The sequence below is a fragment of the Dermacentor albipictus genome, chromosome 1 (genome assembly GCF_038994185.2).
Source record: "Dermacentor albipictus isolate Rhodes 1998 colony chromosome 1, USDA_Dalb.pri_finalv2, whole genome shotgun sequence".
Classification (NCBI taxonomy): Eukaryota; Metazoa; Arthropoda; class Arachnida; order Ixodida; family Ixodidae; genus Dermacentor; species Dermacentor albipictus.
Genome location: NC_091821.1, coordinates 399,376,171 through 399,395,990, shown reverse-complemented (window position 1 = coordinate 399,395,990; position 19,820 = coordinate 399,376,171). Strand labels below are relative to the sequence as shown.

At 43.1% G+C, this 19,820-nt stretch overlaps 1 protein-coding gene across 3 annotated transcripts in view; it reads left to right on the top strand.

The window, feature by feature from the left end:
* MED1 (Mediator complex subunit 1) overlaps positions 1-19,820 on the top strand; it is a 43,547-nt gene that overhangs the window by 924 nt on the left and 22,803 nt on the right. Inside the window, exons 1-10 of one of the 3 annotated variants that reach the window (XM_065452459.2) lie at positions 1,088-1,193; positions 1,609-1,736; positions 6,598-6,676; positions 10,759-10,813; positions 10,883-11,012; positions 12,577-12,605; positions 12,678-12,749; positions 14,825-14,899; positions 15,131-15,198; positions 16,309-16,395. In XM_065452459.2, the coding sequence (XP_065308531.1) occupies positions 1,124-1,193; positions 1,609-1,736; positions 6,598-6,676; positions 10,759-10,813; positions 10,883-11,012; positions 12,577-12,605; positions 12,678-12,749; positions 14,825-14,899; positions 15,131-15,198; positions 16,309-16,395 (793 nt within the window). In that variant the 5' untranslated portion in view covers positions 1,088-1,123. Of the gene's footprint in view, positions 1-1,087; positions 1,194-1,309; positions 1,529-1,608; positions 1,737-6,597; positions 6,677-10,758; positions 10,814-10,882; positions 11,013-12,576; positions 12,606-12,677; positions 12,750-14,824; positions 14,900-15,130; positions 15,199-16,308; positions 16,396-19,820 lie in introns of those variants that run through there. The other 2 variants (XM_065452460.2, XM_065452461.2) reach the window with 2 other exon arrangements.

Genomic DNA, 19,820 nt, shown 5'->3' with positions numbered 1-19,820 from the left:
CAAATGCAATAACATTTCGTTTGTCGATGCAACTCCACGTCAATTCCCTAGAGTGACTAGATTTCACAGTGGCTCAGTAATTCGCAATGTTCTGGTTCCAGAACGCTTTGTAGACATACAGAGTCCTGAACATTTCCCTGGGCGCGTTCTAAAGAAAAAAAAATAGATTTTGCGTTCTTCGCTGCACTTCTCTTGCTCAAGTTTTGCAGAACGATCGCATTTTGGCGTCGACTTCATTTAGTATAGCACTTGGCTCAGTGAATTGCCTGATTTAAAAAAAAAATCAAATTTGCCTGCGCTTATGGGAATGCGAGCTGCTGCTGCGACGGCGCCAGCTTAAGCTTCTTTCGCCACCTTCCGTCAGTTGCAAAAAGCAGCGTTTCAGTCGCCTGTTCCAGAAGTGGGTAACACGCGACAGCACTCCCAAAACACTTCCTGAAACGCTGCTTCATACAGCTGACGGCAGGCGCCGACACAAGTTTATGCTTGAGCCGTCGCGGCAGCAGCTTGCATCTCCATAAGCGCAGGCAAATTTGCATTTTTTTTCTTTAATATCATGCAATTACCTGTGCCAAGTGTTATACTAAACGAAGTCGACGCCAAAATTTGATTGTTCTGCAATATTTGAGCAAGAACAGTGCAGCGGTGAGCGCAAAATCTTTTTTAGAACGCGTGCAGCGAAATATTTAGGGCCCTGTACATGGTATGATGCTGGTGATGCAAGCGATGCTTACCAAACCATACTTCTGGCGCTGACGATGCTAGCGCTACCTATTAGGAAGTGCCTGCGCACATTCGCTGGCAGAGCGCCGCTTTTTCTTAAAAAAAGAAAAAAAAAACCCGTGTTACAAGCGTAAACGAACAAAAAAATTGCATATTTACTTCAGTTATTCTAAATAACTTTATATGCTTTTTTTCAATTTTTTAACATTTTGTTTTTTTGTGCATCTTGTTTTAAAACGAAAAAAAAGAAACGTTTGTTAAAAGCAAGTCTCCTTTGTTAAAAGTAAAATAATCTCGCTAGATAAAATATTTTAAATAACACTTTTTTTGGAAAGCGTTGACTACATTGAGTGCGTTTCAAGTTACGAAAACAAAAGAGGCAAACACAAACAGAACAAGCATGGCGGCTGTCGAGAAGCCAGCAGCGGTAACTCCGTGCCCACAAGTTGGCGCAAAGGACGTAATAGAGAGTGAGTCGAGCCCATTACTCGTACTCAAAGTTGTCATAAGTTGAACTGGTTTGCACGACTTATGACTGGCGGCGATTCGCTTTGTGCGTCTTTACGTATTCGATCGTTCAAACCAAGAGGCGTCTCGTACCAACTTTCTCGGGAAGTTGCTTGGAGCTTTCGGTTGAGTGTCTGGGTTCTCTTTTAGCGATCGTAACGCGTTGTGCCTGCGGCATTTCATGCGTAGCAGCGCAGAAAACAAGATTCTCGATTTCGCCGCTGTGTAGCGGTGAAAGTTAGTGAGGCATCCGTCGATGACAGCGAAGTGTCAATGCATCTCCGCATTGCGCTGTGCGGTGCGTTTGTGGTTGAGGTTCCCGATCTTTAATGATGCTCGATGGACTGTGCCTCCCACTTATGACTGCCTCTGGAACAGATTCGCAGAATGGAAAGGAAAGTCCGAACGAGAACCCCAGGGAGAGTCTCCTGGAGAAGCTCCGCGCCAAGGCCAAACACTACAAGCCATGGGGAGATATGGCCAAGGCGCTCCGCATGGCTATCATGGTGAGCTTCTCCTTTTAGTGGTGCGTTGTGCATGTTTGTACACGGACAAAGTCAACAGCAGTTGCCACTTGCTATGGAACGCCGATCGTCTGTGTGTGCACGGAGAGCATGAACATCGCAGTTGACTAGAAGATATCGAGGATTGGCAAACGTTTGGTTTCAGGTCTTTAATTTTGACAGCGGGACATACCGGTCATGTGCACATTCGCCCGAGATGTCTTGAGATCATGTTTGCACATGTTCATGTACATTCTTTGACTCTTGCTGTGCAATGTCGGTTGTCATGATTTCTGGGACGTGTTTAGAATTCGAAATAGCGTAATTTTTCAGTTTTTGACTTGTTATGTGCGTGATTTAAATCCTTCTTGTAGCGAAGGCCGATATATTCCTGCGCAATCTGCACTGCTATTGTTCGCGAGATGCTTTAAGTGAAATTCCGAGGGCACACTAAGGGCACACCCTGGCATGATAAAAAAGAGATATTTTCTGTTTGCAAAATGCATGAGCTGTAAGTGTACTTACATGTTCAAGTAGCCAAAACCCTTGACATGTCAGTCCATTGTTTTCTTGTAGAGATAGAATTGAACGTAATGTGGTACTGGAAAACCATTGCATTCAAAGTCACTGCCAGTTGTCATCGCTTACACATGCAATCTCCGTGAAGAGGAGTGGTGAACAAATAATCTGATTTTACAAGCTGCACATATTGTCACTGAAACAGAAGTTAGACGACGCATGCCCCAGTTCTTTGGCAGCTGCAACCATTTGCCACTTGGTAGTAGCCATGCGGTAACAGTGAAAATGCATGTGTGCGATGGCAAAAGCATCAAGGCACTGTATCATCTGATGAAAAGGTCCAGTGCCCCGCCCGCGCTTTTGCATGAGCAAGTGTTTGGTGTGTTGCAACACCATGGACCTGAGCACATGGGTGTTGGAACTTCTCACGTGTATTTGTGGACGGCTTAGTCGTGTCAACAGAAAAGGAGATTGAGGGGTTGAAGTGATGCCGGGTCTCGGCAGAGGCTGCGCACTCCTTTGGCCTACGTTTTACATAGACGGTACTCACGGACGGACCCAACTGTGGGAAATCGCTAGTTGCCTTTTCCTGTCCTCCTCCCCAACCTTTGTTTTTCTTTCTTACTTTCTGTCTCTCCTGTCTTCTTTTCCCTTTCTTTTACTTCCGATTTTGTAGGCATCAAGGGTTAACTGTGTGTGACATAACCAATCTAGGTTATATTATATTAGGCTATAGCAGTAACATACAACTGGGATTTGCAGGACCTGTTTTACACATTCTGCGGCATCCCCTTGTTGGGCTCCATGGTGGGTGGCTGGCATTACTGCCGAAAACTTCACGTATATTCATGGCTAGTTCCTTCCCACCACACCATGATCACCCTCAAGAAAGAGTGCAAGATGTATTCCAGTTCTTTGGACGTCAAAGACAAAACTTTCCACGATTCCAGGTCATTTACTCTGAAATACCAGAAAACCAACTACAAACAGTCTCACCTTTTCTTGTTTCTGAGTCTCTAACTGAGACTCTTGGACCAGGTTAAAAAGCACCAAAGATGGCAAGCGGTGATCTCCTCTTGGAGCTTTGCAGTCAGAAACAACATGTAAAGCTGCCCAATCTAGTATCATTTGGGGATGTTCCAGTAACAATGACTCTGCACTGTACTATGGACACCACCGGCGGCGTTGTCTCAGGTGATAATTTGTTGGAGCTGACTGAGGTTGAACTCTTGAATGGCTGGAGTGAGCAGAATGTTATCAATGTTAAATGAATTAAGGTGAGGCAGGATGGAAAAGAAATCGAAACTAAGCACCTAGTACTTTCAGCTCAAGTGTTCTACCTGAGTCTATTGAGGCTGGGTGCATCAAGAATCTTGTTAGGCCTTACGTGCCAAATCCTCTCGGATGTTTCAAGCACCAATGGTTCGGCCACAGATCACAGAACTGTCGAGGCCGGCTGATTTGTGCCAACTGTAGTGCCAATGAACATTCATTCGAAACATGCGAGAACTCTCCACTGTACCAACTGTGAGGGGGAGCATGCCACATACTCGTGGTGCTGCCCATCATGGAAGAAATAGAAGGAAATATTCACAATAAAAGTGAAAGAAAACATTTAGTTTAAGAAGGCACATGTCCTACCTGCCGAAAACCAGCTTTGCCGAAGTGGCTGTCTGGCCCACTTGTAGTGAACTGGCAGCGACGCCATCCAAGAAGGGCCCATCCACCTCCAGGCTGGTTGGCTCCAAGGTCTCGTCTTTTGAGGTGGGGCTTTCAAAGCAAATGCATCTCTCGCAAGAGCACGTGTCCAGTGCCTTGCAAGCAGCACCTTGCACGAAGCTATAGATGCAACAGCGAACATGATGGCGCAGCCAGTGCCTAAGGAGCATCGCGATTCCATCGACTGCTAAAAAAAAAAAAAGGCAAACCCCACATCAAGGCACCTGGAAAGGGCTCCATGGGCTAATTTTGCATTCTTGAACATAAAGCATAAAGCATTTTCAAAATGGACCCACAGATTCTACAGTGAAGTGTGAGAGGGCTTCTCCATAACCTCAATCATATCACAGAACTCTTCTATAAATATGATCCAGAGGTGCTGTGTGTTCAGCAAATACGTCCAAGCCCTCCATAAACTATGTTTTTTTAGACAATATGCTATCTTTCTGAAAGACTGTGATGACGCTGTTGCCTCGTCTGGAGGTGTAGCAGTAGTTTTAGATAAGTCTGTTGCTTGGCAGAATCTCTCTCCAGAGGCCCCTAGAAGCGGTGTTTGTGTGAGCGATTCTCTGCTACAAATTGATAACCTTCGATTGCAGTTGCATACCGCCTCATTAAAAACTCAGCAAAACAGAATTCTACTCACTCATTGACCAGCTCTCAAAACAAGCATTATCACTGGTGATTGTAATGCTCGCAGCAATTTGTTGGGAGGCTTCCTGTGTGATGCGAGGCATCGGCTCATAAAAAACTTTCTACTAACCTCTGGTGCATGCCTCTTCAATAAAGGAAAGCCCACGTACTACAGTCTTCAACACAATCTATATTCTTCCATATATTTAGCAATTGGCACTGTGGCCCTGCTCCCTTAAATAGAATGGAATGTCGTCAAGAATCCATTTGGGAGTGACCACTTCCCTTTAATGCTGAACCTAACACAGCAACATGATAGTCCACCCCTTGCCCATTATTGGAACAGGAAACGTTTTAAAGAGTCAACCTACTTAACGTGTAATTTTATCAACAATTTTAGTATTGATGATGCATTTGTGCTTGTGCAGTACAGTAGTATGTCGTGTACTTCCATAATAATGGTAACTGATACTTATTTAGTCTTCAGTGCCTTTTTTCTTTATGTGTAGAATACAAGCTAAAACTAGGTGCCTTTAATTGTTCCTGATGTGCTAAAGTGACCATATAAAGTGAACAAGGAAAGCATAAGCTGTGGTTGAATAATGAAGAAAAGAGCAATGAAAGTGGACGAAAAGATAACTTGTCAATGGTCGAAACCAAACCCACCACCTTTTGCTTTACACGAAGTGCCTACCATTGCTTCAAAAGTTCTTGAAAAGGTTTCTCAACATGGCTGCTACAGCCACATTTTGGAGCATGCAGTTCTTATAGTACTAGCACCTGCAGGCAGTTGCTCTGGTTGCATTTGCTTTCTGTAAACAATGAAAAAGGTGTACCTTCATGAGTGCAGCATTAAAATTTACTTAGGCTTGTATTTTTAAAGGAAATAGGTTTCTGTAGCTGTATCGTGCATTTTTGTTGTCTATGGTTTGTAGTCGGGCTTTTGCCACAGTACAAAGGCACCTATGCGAAGGGCCAAACTGAGTTGCAAGGTGCGTTCATTGCTGAACACTAACTGTAAGTGTATCAGATTTCATTCCGTATAGTTTCATTTCATGGCATTTGCAGAGGTTGTGAAAGTAGGCCACAAGCAACAATGTAGACATGCCTGCATAACATCGTCTGTTAGAGAGTTGTGTTTATAAGTGAATGGTTGTCTGAAGGTTTAAATGCTGTGGAGGAGCGCCTTGATTAGAGAGCATTCCTATTCTTCCACTGCCCTCTCTCCTGGGTGCAGAAGGAAGCTCCAGCACCGCTGTAGATGTACTAGTTAAAAGCTCTATTCACTATGAAATTATGCAATGAAACAACATACACTACCTAAATATCCTCACTGCAACAAATATACGTTTTTAAGTGCATTTTTCCTTTAATAAAGTGAATAGCTTCATAGAAGCACTTCACTATTTGCTCACATTGACAATCATTTTCGATGGTTCCTGAAAAAAAATTTTTTTCTTTACTGTGCTAACAATGTGTTTAAAGGCGCTCCGCTTTATTGGTCCTTTGTCAGCTAAATGTAAATTTTACTTACCCATTCAAGACAATAGGTCTCGGGTCATTTATAGCTAGCAAGTTTGTAAAAATTATGTGTGGTACTACATGTAAAAGACAAATAGGAAAAATTCATAAGGGTTTTCATTGCCTCATAGTTTTCCACCAGCTTCCTCTTCACTTAGTTCAAGTTGTTGATCGTGTCTTTATTTCGTTTCCCTTTTATTTTGAATGTCCCACTTTCAGGTGAGCATTTTTAACACCGTCAAAGCCTTGTTTCATAGAGGGTGACTGGATATTTTATCAATGCACTCAGAATGGACTTTTCCTTTTATTGTGCTTGCTTGGATTGATGGTGCTAAGCTGGATGGCTAGCAGAAAAGATGCAATTGTTTGTTTGGTTAAATGCACTAATAAAAAGTAGATAAGCTTTGTTATGAATGTAACTGTGAAGTAGTAGATGTAGCACTTGCTTTTGGCACCTCTTACTGTATTACAGGAAAAACACCACTTGGTGGACAGTGCCGAGCGCAGCCAGCTGCAGAAGTGCCTTGACATGATCCAGAAGTCCATCAAAGGTATGGCTACTTATTGGCACTGTATTGTTGATATTGAGATTGAGAAACACCAAGCATATCAAGTATACAACGGAGTGCTTTGAGTGCTCGCACTAGCAGTCTTCAGCATAGAAATTCTGTTGACTGGCTTTTGGAAATTTATGAACAGCATCTTTTCCTGTTTTGATATGTATTCTGCAAAGAAAGTATCTAAAAAAGTGCTGACGCTGGTGAATGACGACTCCGAATGCATTGTGTATGTTACATTTAAGCATGCAACTTTTGTCAAACCGGTGTTGCAATATTTTGTTTCATATGGTTGTAGATGACAGCTCCACAATCTAATGCTATCGTCTCAATCTCTATTAGGCACTCTTTCAACCTAGACAAACTGTGTCTTCCTTGCTTATCAGCTATGATGCACATAGGCTGGCAGGAGGCACCAACGGTCGCTTCTCTGAAGCTTCGTTAATGCATTACCACAGGTTAATACCTGTGGCTTGCTTGCCTTCATGCGTACTTGCCAATCTCATAAACACTCACACAGGCTCGGACGATGTGCAGATGTGCTATTATGTCTCTAGTGCCTCTAAATCGACAAATGTACGCACCACTGATGATTTAGCTGAGACATTGCGTAAATAAAAAATGCAATCACTATTTTATCGTTCATCAAATGAGAACGCAGCAGCAGCATTCCTCCTTGGCTAACAAAAGAAAGAGAATAGTGACTTTACGTTGAGAAATTAAAAAAAATTATTTGCCAGATTAGTGACTAATTACGATTGATCACGTGTAAGTTTATCCCTGCAAGATGCGACAGACTTGATTTCGGTAACCAAGTTTCATCCTCAATAATTTAGAGGGACATGCATAGGGGATAGTTGCACTCTCTCTGAAATAACGTTTGTGCGATTTTAGTTTAGCAAATTTTATGGTAGTGCAATCACACCTGCATTGTGGGAAATTAAATGATGTTGTAATAGTGTGCAAAATGACACAACAGTAAGAAACTTCATGTGGTTAGGGCTAAAGCACTTAAGCATTGATTCAATATTTATTTGCCAACACTGAAACATTACAGGCTTGTAGGTGCAAGTCACTATACATAACTATACTTTTTCCAATATAAGCATTGTTTGCACGCATGATTTTAAATAGTGCATCTCAGAGACATAGTTGATGTACGAGTTATACAGTTGAACGAACAATTAAACATGAGAGCCGATGAATAAAGGAGTGAATGAGCAAGGAAACAAACGAGCAAGCGGCCACACATTTTTCTTGCTGAGTGTTCCACTACCTCACATAAGCCTTTAGATGTCTTAAAGCTCACATGCATACCATGTGAGTATCATAAAGTTACAGAGTTGTTGTTCGGCGACGAACATGCCCCACAACTCATCTGTGTGAGAGCATGCGCTCTTTACATCAGCACCTTTGTGTCGCAAGTCGACTGACCAAACGACAACTATGAAAACAGAAAGCTATGCACATTCTGGGAAAAAAAAAAGCAAACAAGTAAACAGAAAAGGTGTAAAGTTGGTTTTCCAAGGTGAGGTTTCACGCTTGAGCCATAAGTTCTATTAAAAGAACTGTGCTGAATGTTACAAGTTCCATAGTCAAGATTTTGCATGTGTCCTCACATGTCCACGAATTTGAGCCATTCAGTGTATATATATGGTTGAGCTCACAGAGCATGGTGATGTAGTGTTGATAGAAACAAAGTGCATGTCACACAAGAGCTGTGTAAAATCATGCAGTGAAAGGACAACATACTTGTTTAACTGTGGCATGATATCTATGAAGTTATAGTGCGCAGCAAATTTCAGTAAAACCTTGTTACCTATGTAATTGGCGAGTAATGTGGATCAGGTATGCACAAAGCGATGTACTAATTAATCGACAATGGCAGATGAGTGGCCATTGCCTTACCAGCCAAAAGAACATATTAAGTCTCACTTCAACATACAGACGGACAAGTGTTATTTGCAAAAAATCTTTTATTTTCACTTGCCGCCATGTCGGTCTTGTAGTGATGATGGCATGCTCAACTCAGCAAGGCCGCAAGTCAATTTCTCTATCTGGCCCCACTTCTCTGCGAACTCCCTCATGGCGGTCACCACACTAGCCGCGTCACACACGGGAGGGCCGTCATCCATATCATCATCCATGACAATGACACGGAAGCGCTAGAAGCTATGGGAACCAGAAACACGTCATGGCTACCATATTTTGACGTCACTATCGGTGGTGACTGCAATCTGGAGAAGGTCCGTACACTGCAATTTCGCTATGTGTTGTCTGCATGCATAACATTTCGCCGATTCCACGCTTGTATGTACTGGAGTATGAAGTAAATACTACGCACTAACCGTTTGGCATGCATTAAGGGACTATGGCTTAAGTGGTCAGCTAATACAGTAGGTTCAATGGCAACAGGGCGGGCAATCCAGCACGACTATATTTAAAAAACTGGAATTGCTTGTGGAGTGGGTATGTATTAATGAGGCTTTACTGTATGCAAGCCTCAATACATACTATTACTATGACAGACTCACAAACTCATGCCAGGGATGTTGGTCTGGAGATCTCCCTATCCATTCGGTGAATCCAAGTCTTTGTCTTTAAGGTATCGTGCTTGTTGGATGGTATAGTGAAGAGCTTCTTGTCTTCGCTGAATCGATTTCGGTATCCAAAGGCATAGCAGCTCATAATGATGAGAAGCGCCGTGAAGAAATGTATCCTTTGTCACAAAATTTTAGTTCAGGGCGCATACAAAGAAACAACACCATGGGCACATAGGGGCAAACACACAAACATGTGCTTCTCGCCAGTTCGTTGATGCTACTGAAGCAGAAATGGTGGAGGAGTGTGACTGTAATATGTGAACCCAGCACATGGTGCCGCATGATGCCAGTAGGCCAATAGAAATGCAGTGGAAACCTCTGCGAGAATGGGCAAGGGGAAAAGGAGAGGTGTCCTCGCCGAGGCTGCATTTTTCAAAGCATGTCACTACTTTGCAAAGTTTGAGGGGCTTTAGTTGGACTCGAAAGGTGGGTAAAAGTAACTTTCGATTCTTGCCACCAGTGGGCGTGACAAGCCACACGTGATTGAGCCCCCTGAATAAGACTAAAAGTACTGACATTCTTTTATCTTGCTGCTCGAGCCGGTGAGCGAGGGGACCTGCACCTCGTAGTTGGAGCAGAGTCACATGGTTGTGCTGGCACCGTTTCCGTGGAAACCCACAATACGCCAGCGGTACCTTTCATTGGCTTTTTTGTTTGGACTTGTGCCAGCGCCATGACAGTTGCTCATGATCATAGTGCACAGCCTAATGGTCACGGTGATCGCGAATCCTGATATTGTGTCGATCGTGCCGCGCTATGTGATCGCCACAATCAAAAAGTGCAAACTGAGATGGTGAGGGGATTCGGAAAAGGAGACCCCAAGAGAGGAGGAATGTCACTTCCTTTATCCCCCTTATTCAGGGGGCTTACATGCAGTCACTCAATGTGAATCGCAGATGTCTAGGTGCTACCAGCAAGTCTGGCGAGTGGCAGTGAAATCAGGCGCCCACAGAATCTTAGTTTGAGCTAGTTGGTGCTGTCACATTACCTAGAAATGTCTTTGAATAAACCACTTTGGTCTTCACTAATGCTAGCTTCTTCACTTCTGTTGGAAAACACCTCCACTCACTTTGCCAGCACTTCATACAAGAATAGTATGAAGAATGTGTTTAGGCTGCTCTTCAACATCTTTTAATGCTGCACAATGTATGGCTTTGTGATTGTTACCCCGCTTCATTATAATAAAGCTCTAATTTAAAATTTACATCCTCCGTACTGCTTCAATATTCAGATGTATATGTGACAGATTGCTCCAAAATCATAATTTGGCTGCTCCAGAGTTAAATTTTACCGACTCCTAAAATTGCTACAAAATGACTTGGGACATTCCTACCCCTGCATCGAGAATGCTGTATTTTTCTTGAATTTCACATGTTGGTCCATACCAGTGATCGCTTTCCTGTATTGGGGGATCCAGCTGTAGCAGTGCTTCCAGAGCCTTTTTGCATGACCCTGCCTGTTTCTGACTTACAGTGACATCGATGCAGTCCATGATAGAGAGGCTGGACACCATCACACGGCAACAGGGGTGAGTTACACAACATTTTGTTATGGAGACACTGTTGTGGGCCATGCGCTTATAATGTGGATGTTCCAGCCTCATGTTCACAACGGGTCCTGGAGGACAGGAGTGCTTCATAAGCTCGGACATGTTCTATGTGGAAGTCCTACTGGAATCCAGTGGAACAGTGAACGACGTCAAGATTTCCCATCATGGAGACCCCCTTGTGAGTTATACCGCCTGCTTTAGTGCACTGGAATACAAGATTGCGGACAACATTGCCAGCTTCCGGAGTGTATAGCATGCCACACTGTTGCTTTTCTATTTCGAGGTTCCAGTATGTCATTGTTATGTCACCTGGTCTTGTCAGCTTCTCATTTGTTAACAAATCTTTATTGAACAAGAAAGAGAAAGCTCAAATCCTGCGTTTCAAAATGGCACTAAGCCAAACGCCTCATAAAGGTCGATGACATTTTGATAGGGGGACCTATCTTAGTCAAGGAAATGATGAAGGTAGGTCAAGTTGTCACCATGTTAGCCAACTTTCTAAGGTGCTGTTGGTTCAGCTCTTTCCAGCGACAAAGAAAGGAATGACAAGTTGAATATTCACAATGCTTTGGTGTAGTTTCATTTGTCGGTGCTATATACAACTGCTTTTGTTCATCATTACAGTAGAATCTCGTTAATTCGAACTCTCAGGCGACCAGAAATTTATTTGAATATTATGGAGTTAGAACTAAGGAGAGCCCCTTTAAATATAGCGCCTGATTAATTGTGCGCTACAGCCTACAAAATCAAAACTATCACTGGGCTCACATTGAAAATCTTATGTTTCCTAAATCAGTGCATCACGCGATATGCCAGAGGAAGCCTAAGCTCTGTATAAACTCCAAGTGCGATAAGATTGTGCCTAGCGCCCAGTTTGCTGTGGATGTGAGGGTAAGCTGAGAAGGATGGTGGCTTATGTGCACCATCTTCCCGCGGGCCTAATGTTGGAGATGACGTGATCAAGCGTCCGCTAGGAATGGGGGCAGCGCTTAGGTGAGCTGCGCGGTAATGGGATCAAGTGTGCACTAAGATTTCCTTCCTGCTCTTTTTAATCCGATTGGCAAAGGAGGGCACACACCGCTTGTACAGCACGTGACATTACAGTAGCTAGGGATGCATCGAACCTTCTTCTTTGGCCCGGGTTTGTCCGAAAGCAATCGATGGGAGTTAGAAATTTTGTTCAAAATAACAGTTGCATGGCTTTTGGAGTTTGAATTTGTGGGTGTTTTTCTCTATTCAAATACATGGGACTTTGCCAGGACCAACAGAGCAGTTTGAATTATTAGTATTTCGCTGTACTTATTATGCAAACTTTATGTTTATATTGCATCTGCAAGTTGAATACTGCTCCTTATCACTTCGTTTTCGTGCACACAAACAGCAAACACAAATGCTAAACTTCTGCCATATACGAATCAGTGTAAGGGCTACGCTCTTCAGTGTGTATATATACTAGCCCGTCCTTTTTCTCTTAAAAGCAATAACACATCTGGCTGTTTCATGTATGCTGGCTTTTTCTTTTTATTTGGAACTAGCATGACCACCTCTTTACATAAGGTCTCTTGTCTTGCTCATTTCCTCTTGTTTAGTTTGTAAACTTACAGTTACAGCAACAGCATTCTTGCAGTATGCTGTACAGTAAAAAGTGTTAATGGGAAGATTTCTTTGTGATAAACTGCAACGTTGCTTCTCCTGACTGATGTGTTTTTGTTTTCCTACTCTCTCCCTCCCACATGTGACAGAGCTGTCCTGAGCTGACGCAGGTGCTTTTGTGAGTGAAGTCACCTTTCGTTTTGCCCGTGCGTTGGTGTTCTTGTTATAAGCTCTTTTATTTTTGACCCAGGCGGGGAGACTTCGCTGAGTTCACTAAACACCTTGAAGGGCTGGCATCAATCTATCAGCTGAATGCAGACAAGTGAGTGCACTCCTTTGTTGAAAAAAAAGGGAAAATTTGATTCTGCCTTAAATAATTAAAATAGTTTTATGTGCCCACACGTCACGGATCCTATTGCTTTTGATTCATGGTACTGAATACATTTATCCCGCAAAAGCACACTTGCACCTCACCTCAACAATTGTCTCCCTTTCTCCACTGTCAGCTTTTCTTTCATTTTGTTATTGTTTCCACAAAACGAAAAGCAAAGCCATTAAATTTTAAACACAAGGAGAAGACTGTAATATTATCTATACAGAAGAAATATAGCTGAAACCTTTGCCAAGTTTAAAACATAGCAGCTAGCATTTTTTTAGCTAGCTAGCTAGCAGCAACAGCATTTTTTTAGCATTCCACAAATAGTAAAACCTCATTGATATAATCCTAGTACAATTGCCTGGTGCCAATGTTCACGATGGAGAAAACGAAAAATGACGCAACACAGTTATGTTTCTTTTTAAGATTTTCGACACGAATGTTCATTACATCACAAAACTGCGATTGCATGATACGTTTTCTTGCTGCTACATCCCATGTGAATAATAAAAGGTACGAGGCATGTGCGTTCGAGAGCAGTAGGCTGCCCACCACAGCAGTTTTGCCATGGTACTCGCCCACCCGCGTCATGTGAAAATGGTGACATGCACTCCGTTTCCTCTTCCAGTACCAGTTTACCTCACGGGTTGTCGCATGTCACCATTTACAGTTATCGCCGCTAACCGTATTGCGATAAGCGTCTTCACCTATCTATTTCACAGCACTTGTGGCATTGTGCTGTTTGAAGTGCACTGCACGCTTTTAATGGGTGATAACCCAAACTCACTGCTGCTCCCTGTCGCAGATGACCCGATGTGAGAGTCATGTTTTGCTCTGGTGGCATCAGAGTCCAGCATTGTCTGCCAGTTCAATTTCATTTGGTTTCCAGTCGCTGGCTTAACACTACAACATAAAAAAAAAAACAAAGCACATCCCAGGCTGCTCAAACAGTAGGTGCATTAAAACTTCCTGTCAATACTCCAGGCCCAAAGAAGCTACTAACCTAGGCCTGATTTGAGGAGTGCGAACGCAAGCTTGCCAAAGTTGCAAGAATGACAGTGCGTGTCTCGGGCCACTCTAGAACCACCAGCTCGGTGCATGTTGGGTGTCTAGTGCTGCAATGATTCATGCAACACTTCACTTTATGTAGATGTCAACTACAGTTGAGCCTGCCAAATTTTTTAGTGGCTTCAGATCATGCTTTTTCTCGGTTAGTACATTTCTTCTCTCTCTTTTTTTTTTTTTTTTAGTACATGTGATTGAGGTTCTACTGTACATTACTCATAATGGCCCTGTTGGCTAAGTTGATGTGAATAGATCTTGTTACACGAAAATTTAGTAAAAATTGAAGCAGTAAACACATAATTAACATGTTCAGGCTTAATCTGTAGAAATATGGCACAATTGTCGTTGGTGCTTACGGCATAGCAAGATATCTCTAACTGTGATGCCTACATAGATTTGGAGAAAGCAAGTTACAGAAATCAGTAATGCAGTACCACACAGCACACTCTATACCGGATAATGCAGTGTGGAAACATTAAGTGCAAGGAAAGAAAGGTAGAAACTGTGACATACGAAAGCCACACGCACAAGGTGCTTACCACCAGCTAGAATATTTATCAGAGAAAAAACCACATCTGTCCAAAGAGTTATGCTGAGAGTAGTATTGAACACTGGCAAAAAGCATGCCTTGACCCCGTTGTCTCCTAGTCAGTGCCAAATATGTGCAATTATTTACAGGAATGTTACCATTTCGAGAAAAGAAAGGCAGTTTATGCAGCTGTAAAACCATTATTGCTTCCTTCAGTTTCCCATCAATGCTAGCTGCAGCACTCAGACTTTCTAGGACTGATAGCAAGGGATGATGTGGTATCCATCAATGATCAGTACTGGTGAAAAAAAAAAGATAGCAGATCTTTATCTGAAATTTTAATTATAGATAATTGCTCAATAGGCTGAGATTCTGGCAACTGGAATCTGTTGATAACGTCTCATTATTCTGTCTTTTCTTTCTACAGAAAACAGAAGACCAAGGCGTACCTGGCTCTTCAGGCCCTGGAGACCGACTTGGGTATTTTGTCCCAGCTGCAGAGGTATCAGAATACGTTGGCAAAACATACTGTTGTTCTTTTCTTTTATTCCGCATTCCGTATTTTCTTTAATCCAAGCACTCCCCACTTCGTTATTTTACTAAATTCTCATAATGACTAAAATGGGATAGAGTGTCTAGACTTGAGGCAAAAGACTCTCTCGGTCACCTGTAAGAATTTGTGTTTTCATAAAGGGCCATTGTCGTGTTAACTGTTTCTTGTTTTACTTTTCAGCTTCATGAATGAGCCAAGCAACCTTGTTCACAAGTCTCCAGTTGGCATTTTACAACCTCGCAAGGGAGGTAAGCACGAGCCCCACATGTACAGTACGGTCACGGGTCTAGGAATAGAGAAGTACTCACAGCTGCACACCAGAGTGCCTGCATTGGCAAACACTCCATACACATTCCGGCACCCTTGGATGTCACCATACTGTACAAAAGCAGAAAAGGCACTTTAGTGCTCAAAGCCTGCTGATTATAATGTTATGCTGTGAATGAAGCTCAGTGGGCAAGCTTCTTTCGAATACTACAGGCTTCTATTACTATAGCTCTGTATACCCTCACGTGTCAACTAGTTATGAGTTGTTCGAATGAATATTTCTTGTAGACATACAGTTGTTAAATTCTGTGTGCTGCTTTTTAAATAGAAACACAATGCAGTGATCTTTTCTTTGATAGCTTTCAGACATCTATTTGGTTAACTTCAGCTAATTCAGTACAAAGCTAGCTCCTATACGTATTCTCTTTTTGATGCAAGAACATCAAATTGCTCCTTGAGTGAAAAAAAAACAGCGTCTGTAGCAGTCAAATGGCACCTCAGTTCCCATTGGCTGCAACATCGCGTCACGTCTGCGCATCAACGAAGCAGAGCAGGGGAAAGGGGGCACCTGCCGCACTGCACGCCAGCGCGGTAGGTGCCCTTTTTTGCGTTAGGTGCCCTTTCCTTAGGTGCCGTCTCGGGTTTTGCGAACCAATGCGCTGCAGTGTCCACTTTCTGCGCCTTGCCGTCTGCTATCCTACTCTTCTGACTGCCATAAGGGATACACGGAAATCTAAGAATCTCCAGATTTCGGAATATTTGTTTGTAGTACTGAGGCATTGTTAACATGACACGGAAACTGAACAATGACCGTTTTTCTGGAAAGATCGGTATTCAGAAGATCCTAGTACTGAAATATTTTTACATTGAACTTATAAGCATTCAGTAGCGGACTTCTGAAAAGTTCGTTAATCTGAAAATGTTGTTAATGTGGTGTTCGTAGTAATGAGGCTCCACTGTACTGCTTGAGGTGTATTGTCTGCACTTTCCTTTCTTTGGCAAAGTTTTATGTGCAGTATAAAAAATGTTGGCTCTGAAGCTGCGGCACTAGTACTGCCTTTCACAAACCGTGTGGGTTTCTTTTCTTTTAGGGCACCCCATGAAGCTCACTTTCTTTATCTCACCCTACGACTTACTTGATGTGGACAGCAAGTCTTCCATCCCACTCACTGTCGAAGGCAAGTGTTTCATTGCTACTACTTTCATCTGTCTTTCTTTTACATGGTGTGTGGTGCTTGTAAAGCCTACAAGTATCATATCATTGAGCCTGTGCACATTTCAAATCCTAAAATGAAAGACTGCCAGGTGCAGCATTTGCAGTCTTTTCTTTTTTTCTGGGCAGGGAAATGTTTCATGATGAGAATTAATTGAGGAGGCCAACGAATATTTATGATATTACACACTACCTCTTAACCTGTTCTCCTTGCAATAATTTCTTGTTTTGCTGCCACTTTTCACATGAAAGCTTAATGGAGACCCAATAATATACGTAGTTCTAAAAGTATTTAACTGCTTCCCAACTTGTCATACAACAGTAGTCGTAATTAAAAATAGTATAAGTAGGTGTTCCTGTCATACAGCAGTGCATATATAGTAATGGTGTGCGAATAGCACTTGAACGTTTGATTTGGAATTGAATATTGAATGTTTGAATAGTTCGATTCTTGAATTGAATACCTACTACTATATGATTTCTCGAATATTCGATTTCTTGATTATTCAATTTTTCAAATAATTGGTGCATGCGGTGAATGACTCAGCCGTGGTCCGTGGCACAGCGTTCCCACGACACGTAATATCTATTGTTACAAGGTTTGGAAAGCAGCACGTGTGCAAAACACAGAAGCACATGTGAAGATCAGGCTGATTATCCCTTGGAAGGCATGCTGGTTGTATCAGATACGTGAGTTCAGTGTTCACGCATGCAGATTCGTGCAGTTCACAACTTATACCCACATGCGAGCACACAGACGAACTTGGCAAGCATGCTCACGGTAGTTGCTGGCTGGTTAACCACGCACTCGAATGCCGCTTCAATGGCCGTCAACTACACCGTACGCGTGATCTCGCGGACGATCACTGATGAGCCACCGGTTCAAATATAATAGCGACAAGCTTTCTGCAATGGTTTGTGGCCTGTTATCACATCCGCCAGTGGCGAATTTTCATCACGGCCACACTGTCTAGCTCATTAGGCCTAATAGGAGATGCTTCATCGGGTGTCAGCGACAAAAGTTACGGTTTCACACCGAATCAACGCACATCTATTCACAGCAGTTTCACAACCCTCAGAAAGCCAACAAACTGCCTCGCCAGCTGTCACAAAAGTGCACATAACCAAGTGTGAGCCACGTATCACTCAAGCCAACAAAGCAGCACCTCGGGCCCACGACAGCTTCGACGGAGGGAGAGAGCGCATACACCACGAACGACCAACGCAATCAATGGTGACTAGAAGCTTCAGAGAGAGAGAGAGAGAGCGCATGCCTAAGCATTCTCTCAGACCTTGACACACGGCGAGGAGAGTGAGCGGGGCACAGCCCAAGCATGCACCGATGGATGAGTCACTGTGGCTGTGGCTGAAAATGCAAGAAGTGTCTAGAAGATTCCCAGGCTTTGTTCATGCTATGGGAGAACGACTCCATCAGAAAGTTCGAGAAACACCAGTGGAGGCTATAAAAGCACTGTGCTAGAATCGGAGTGATCAGAGACCGGGCTGTGCAGGACGCGCAGAAGAAGGGGACTCACCGACAAGCTGGCCGACGAGTTTCTTGAGCGTCTGCATTTCCGGAAGCAGTTCCTTCTTTTATATTTGCCATTATCTATGCCGAGGACATCTGGCTCAAAACCAACATGGGTGAATATGAGTGTACACTTAGTGCACCTATTCATTCTGTAATGTACATGTTGAACTCTTAGTGCTTGTCGTTAATTATTTTCAAGAGTTTTGTTGATACCCATCTGAACTGCATTGTGATGTACTTAGCCAAAATGTGCATGTGTGGACGTAACTGCCTTATTTGAACAATATATTTTGTTGAGTTTTGACAACTCTGGGCTCTGACTCGGTCCTTGCACCCCAACCGGCGTTCACTGGTGCACCAGAAGGCCCCTTCTTAATTATCCGTGCTTTCGTGGGGTTATTTTCAGAGGCTGATAAGTCAGCTTTAGAATTTGGCCTGGCATTGGTGCCTCGTTCACGAGGTGTGTGATACTAATGAAAGCGTGTGTGCAGGATGACCGTTGTTCATGGCTGCCATCTTAGCAAAATACCGTACAGTGTTCCCTGCATTCCCTGCATTCTGAATGCTGTTTGTAGGTGCATAATGGTTTCTTATCAGAGCTTCGATTGGCACGTCACAAGACTAGCTTTGGATTTAGTGCATGGTGTGCTCCAAAATATCATGTGACATTACACTGATCCCCGGCAGCTGACACATTTACATAAATGGCAGATATATGCAGACGAAAAAGAAAAAAGAAAAAAAAAGGAGGGGAGGGAATGGGAGGGGGAGATGTCACACGAACTTGCCATGGGCCTCCCAATTTGAGGACGCTTTCCCATCAGCACTGACCAAGATGGACCAGGGTGGTGCTGAGTCACATGATGCGCATTCCCTGCTGTTGTCTGTCTGGGTTCAACGAGCTGACATTAACCCAAAGCAACCACCTGCCATAAAGATTGAAAAATCCCCTTCTGTTTTCTGGAAGAAAACTGGAAAGCAAAACAAGCAATAGAAGATTGCCATTAAGCACTGTATGATCCACTAATGAACTCAAAACCCCATTGGTACTTTGGGTTTTAGTACTGAGGACTTAGGTACTTGGACAACTTAGTACTTAGAACAACTTTGCTATATTTCTTTAGCTTCAGAGGGAAAAAAGCACTTGATTTTATTTGACAGAGATTCCATCAATGAAAAATATTTTTCAGACCTTCATATTCGAACTGAGTTATCAGAGCTGGCATATTAATTTGGTGTTCTTTTTAAAGGGCCACTAAAGGCGAATACTAAGTCAATGTGGACTGTTTAAATACCATTCCAGAAACCTCGTAACATTTGTTTCGTGCCAAGAAATGGCTTAGTTTATGAGAAAATTGTATCTGAAGGGTCTGAATACCTTTTCCGAAATTCAAATCTCCCACCACCCAACCTGGGGAGTAGTGACGTTGCATACGCCATCACCGCCCTTTGCTGCCGTCGGTCAGTAAAACAGCGCTCATCATACGGCGGCACTGAGCCAAGACACAGCGGCGGATTCGCTGCTGCAGCTGCTTTTTGGTCAAGTGGCGTAGACCGTTCAGGCATCCTGCGATATGACATGGAAGTTGAATTCTCTGCTACTTGTAGTTGGTGCAATTTTTACGAGCCAGCAAAGCCAGTATAGCACTGCGCTATAACGAAACTACTGAAACGCGAAAGCGTGGGCGGCGCGGAGTTGAGCGAAAACGAAACCTTTCGACCGCCCGTGTTGTTGTCAAAGGCAATTTCAATGAGTCCCTTTTTAAAGATGAGATAGAACTGGACAAGTAGCATTTTATTTCGTCTTATAATACAATAAAAGGTTGTTTTTTGCAAGGAGTGGTTGAGTACTAGGGACA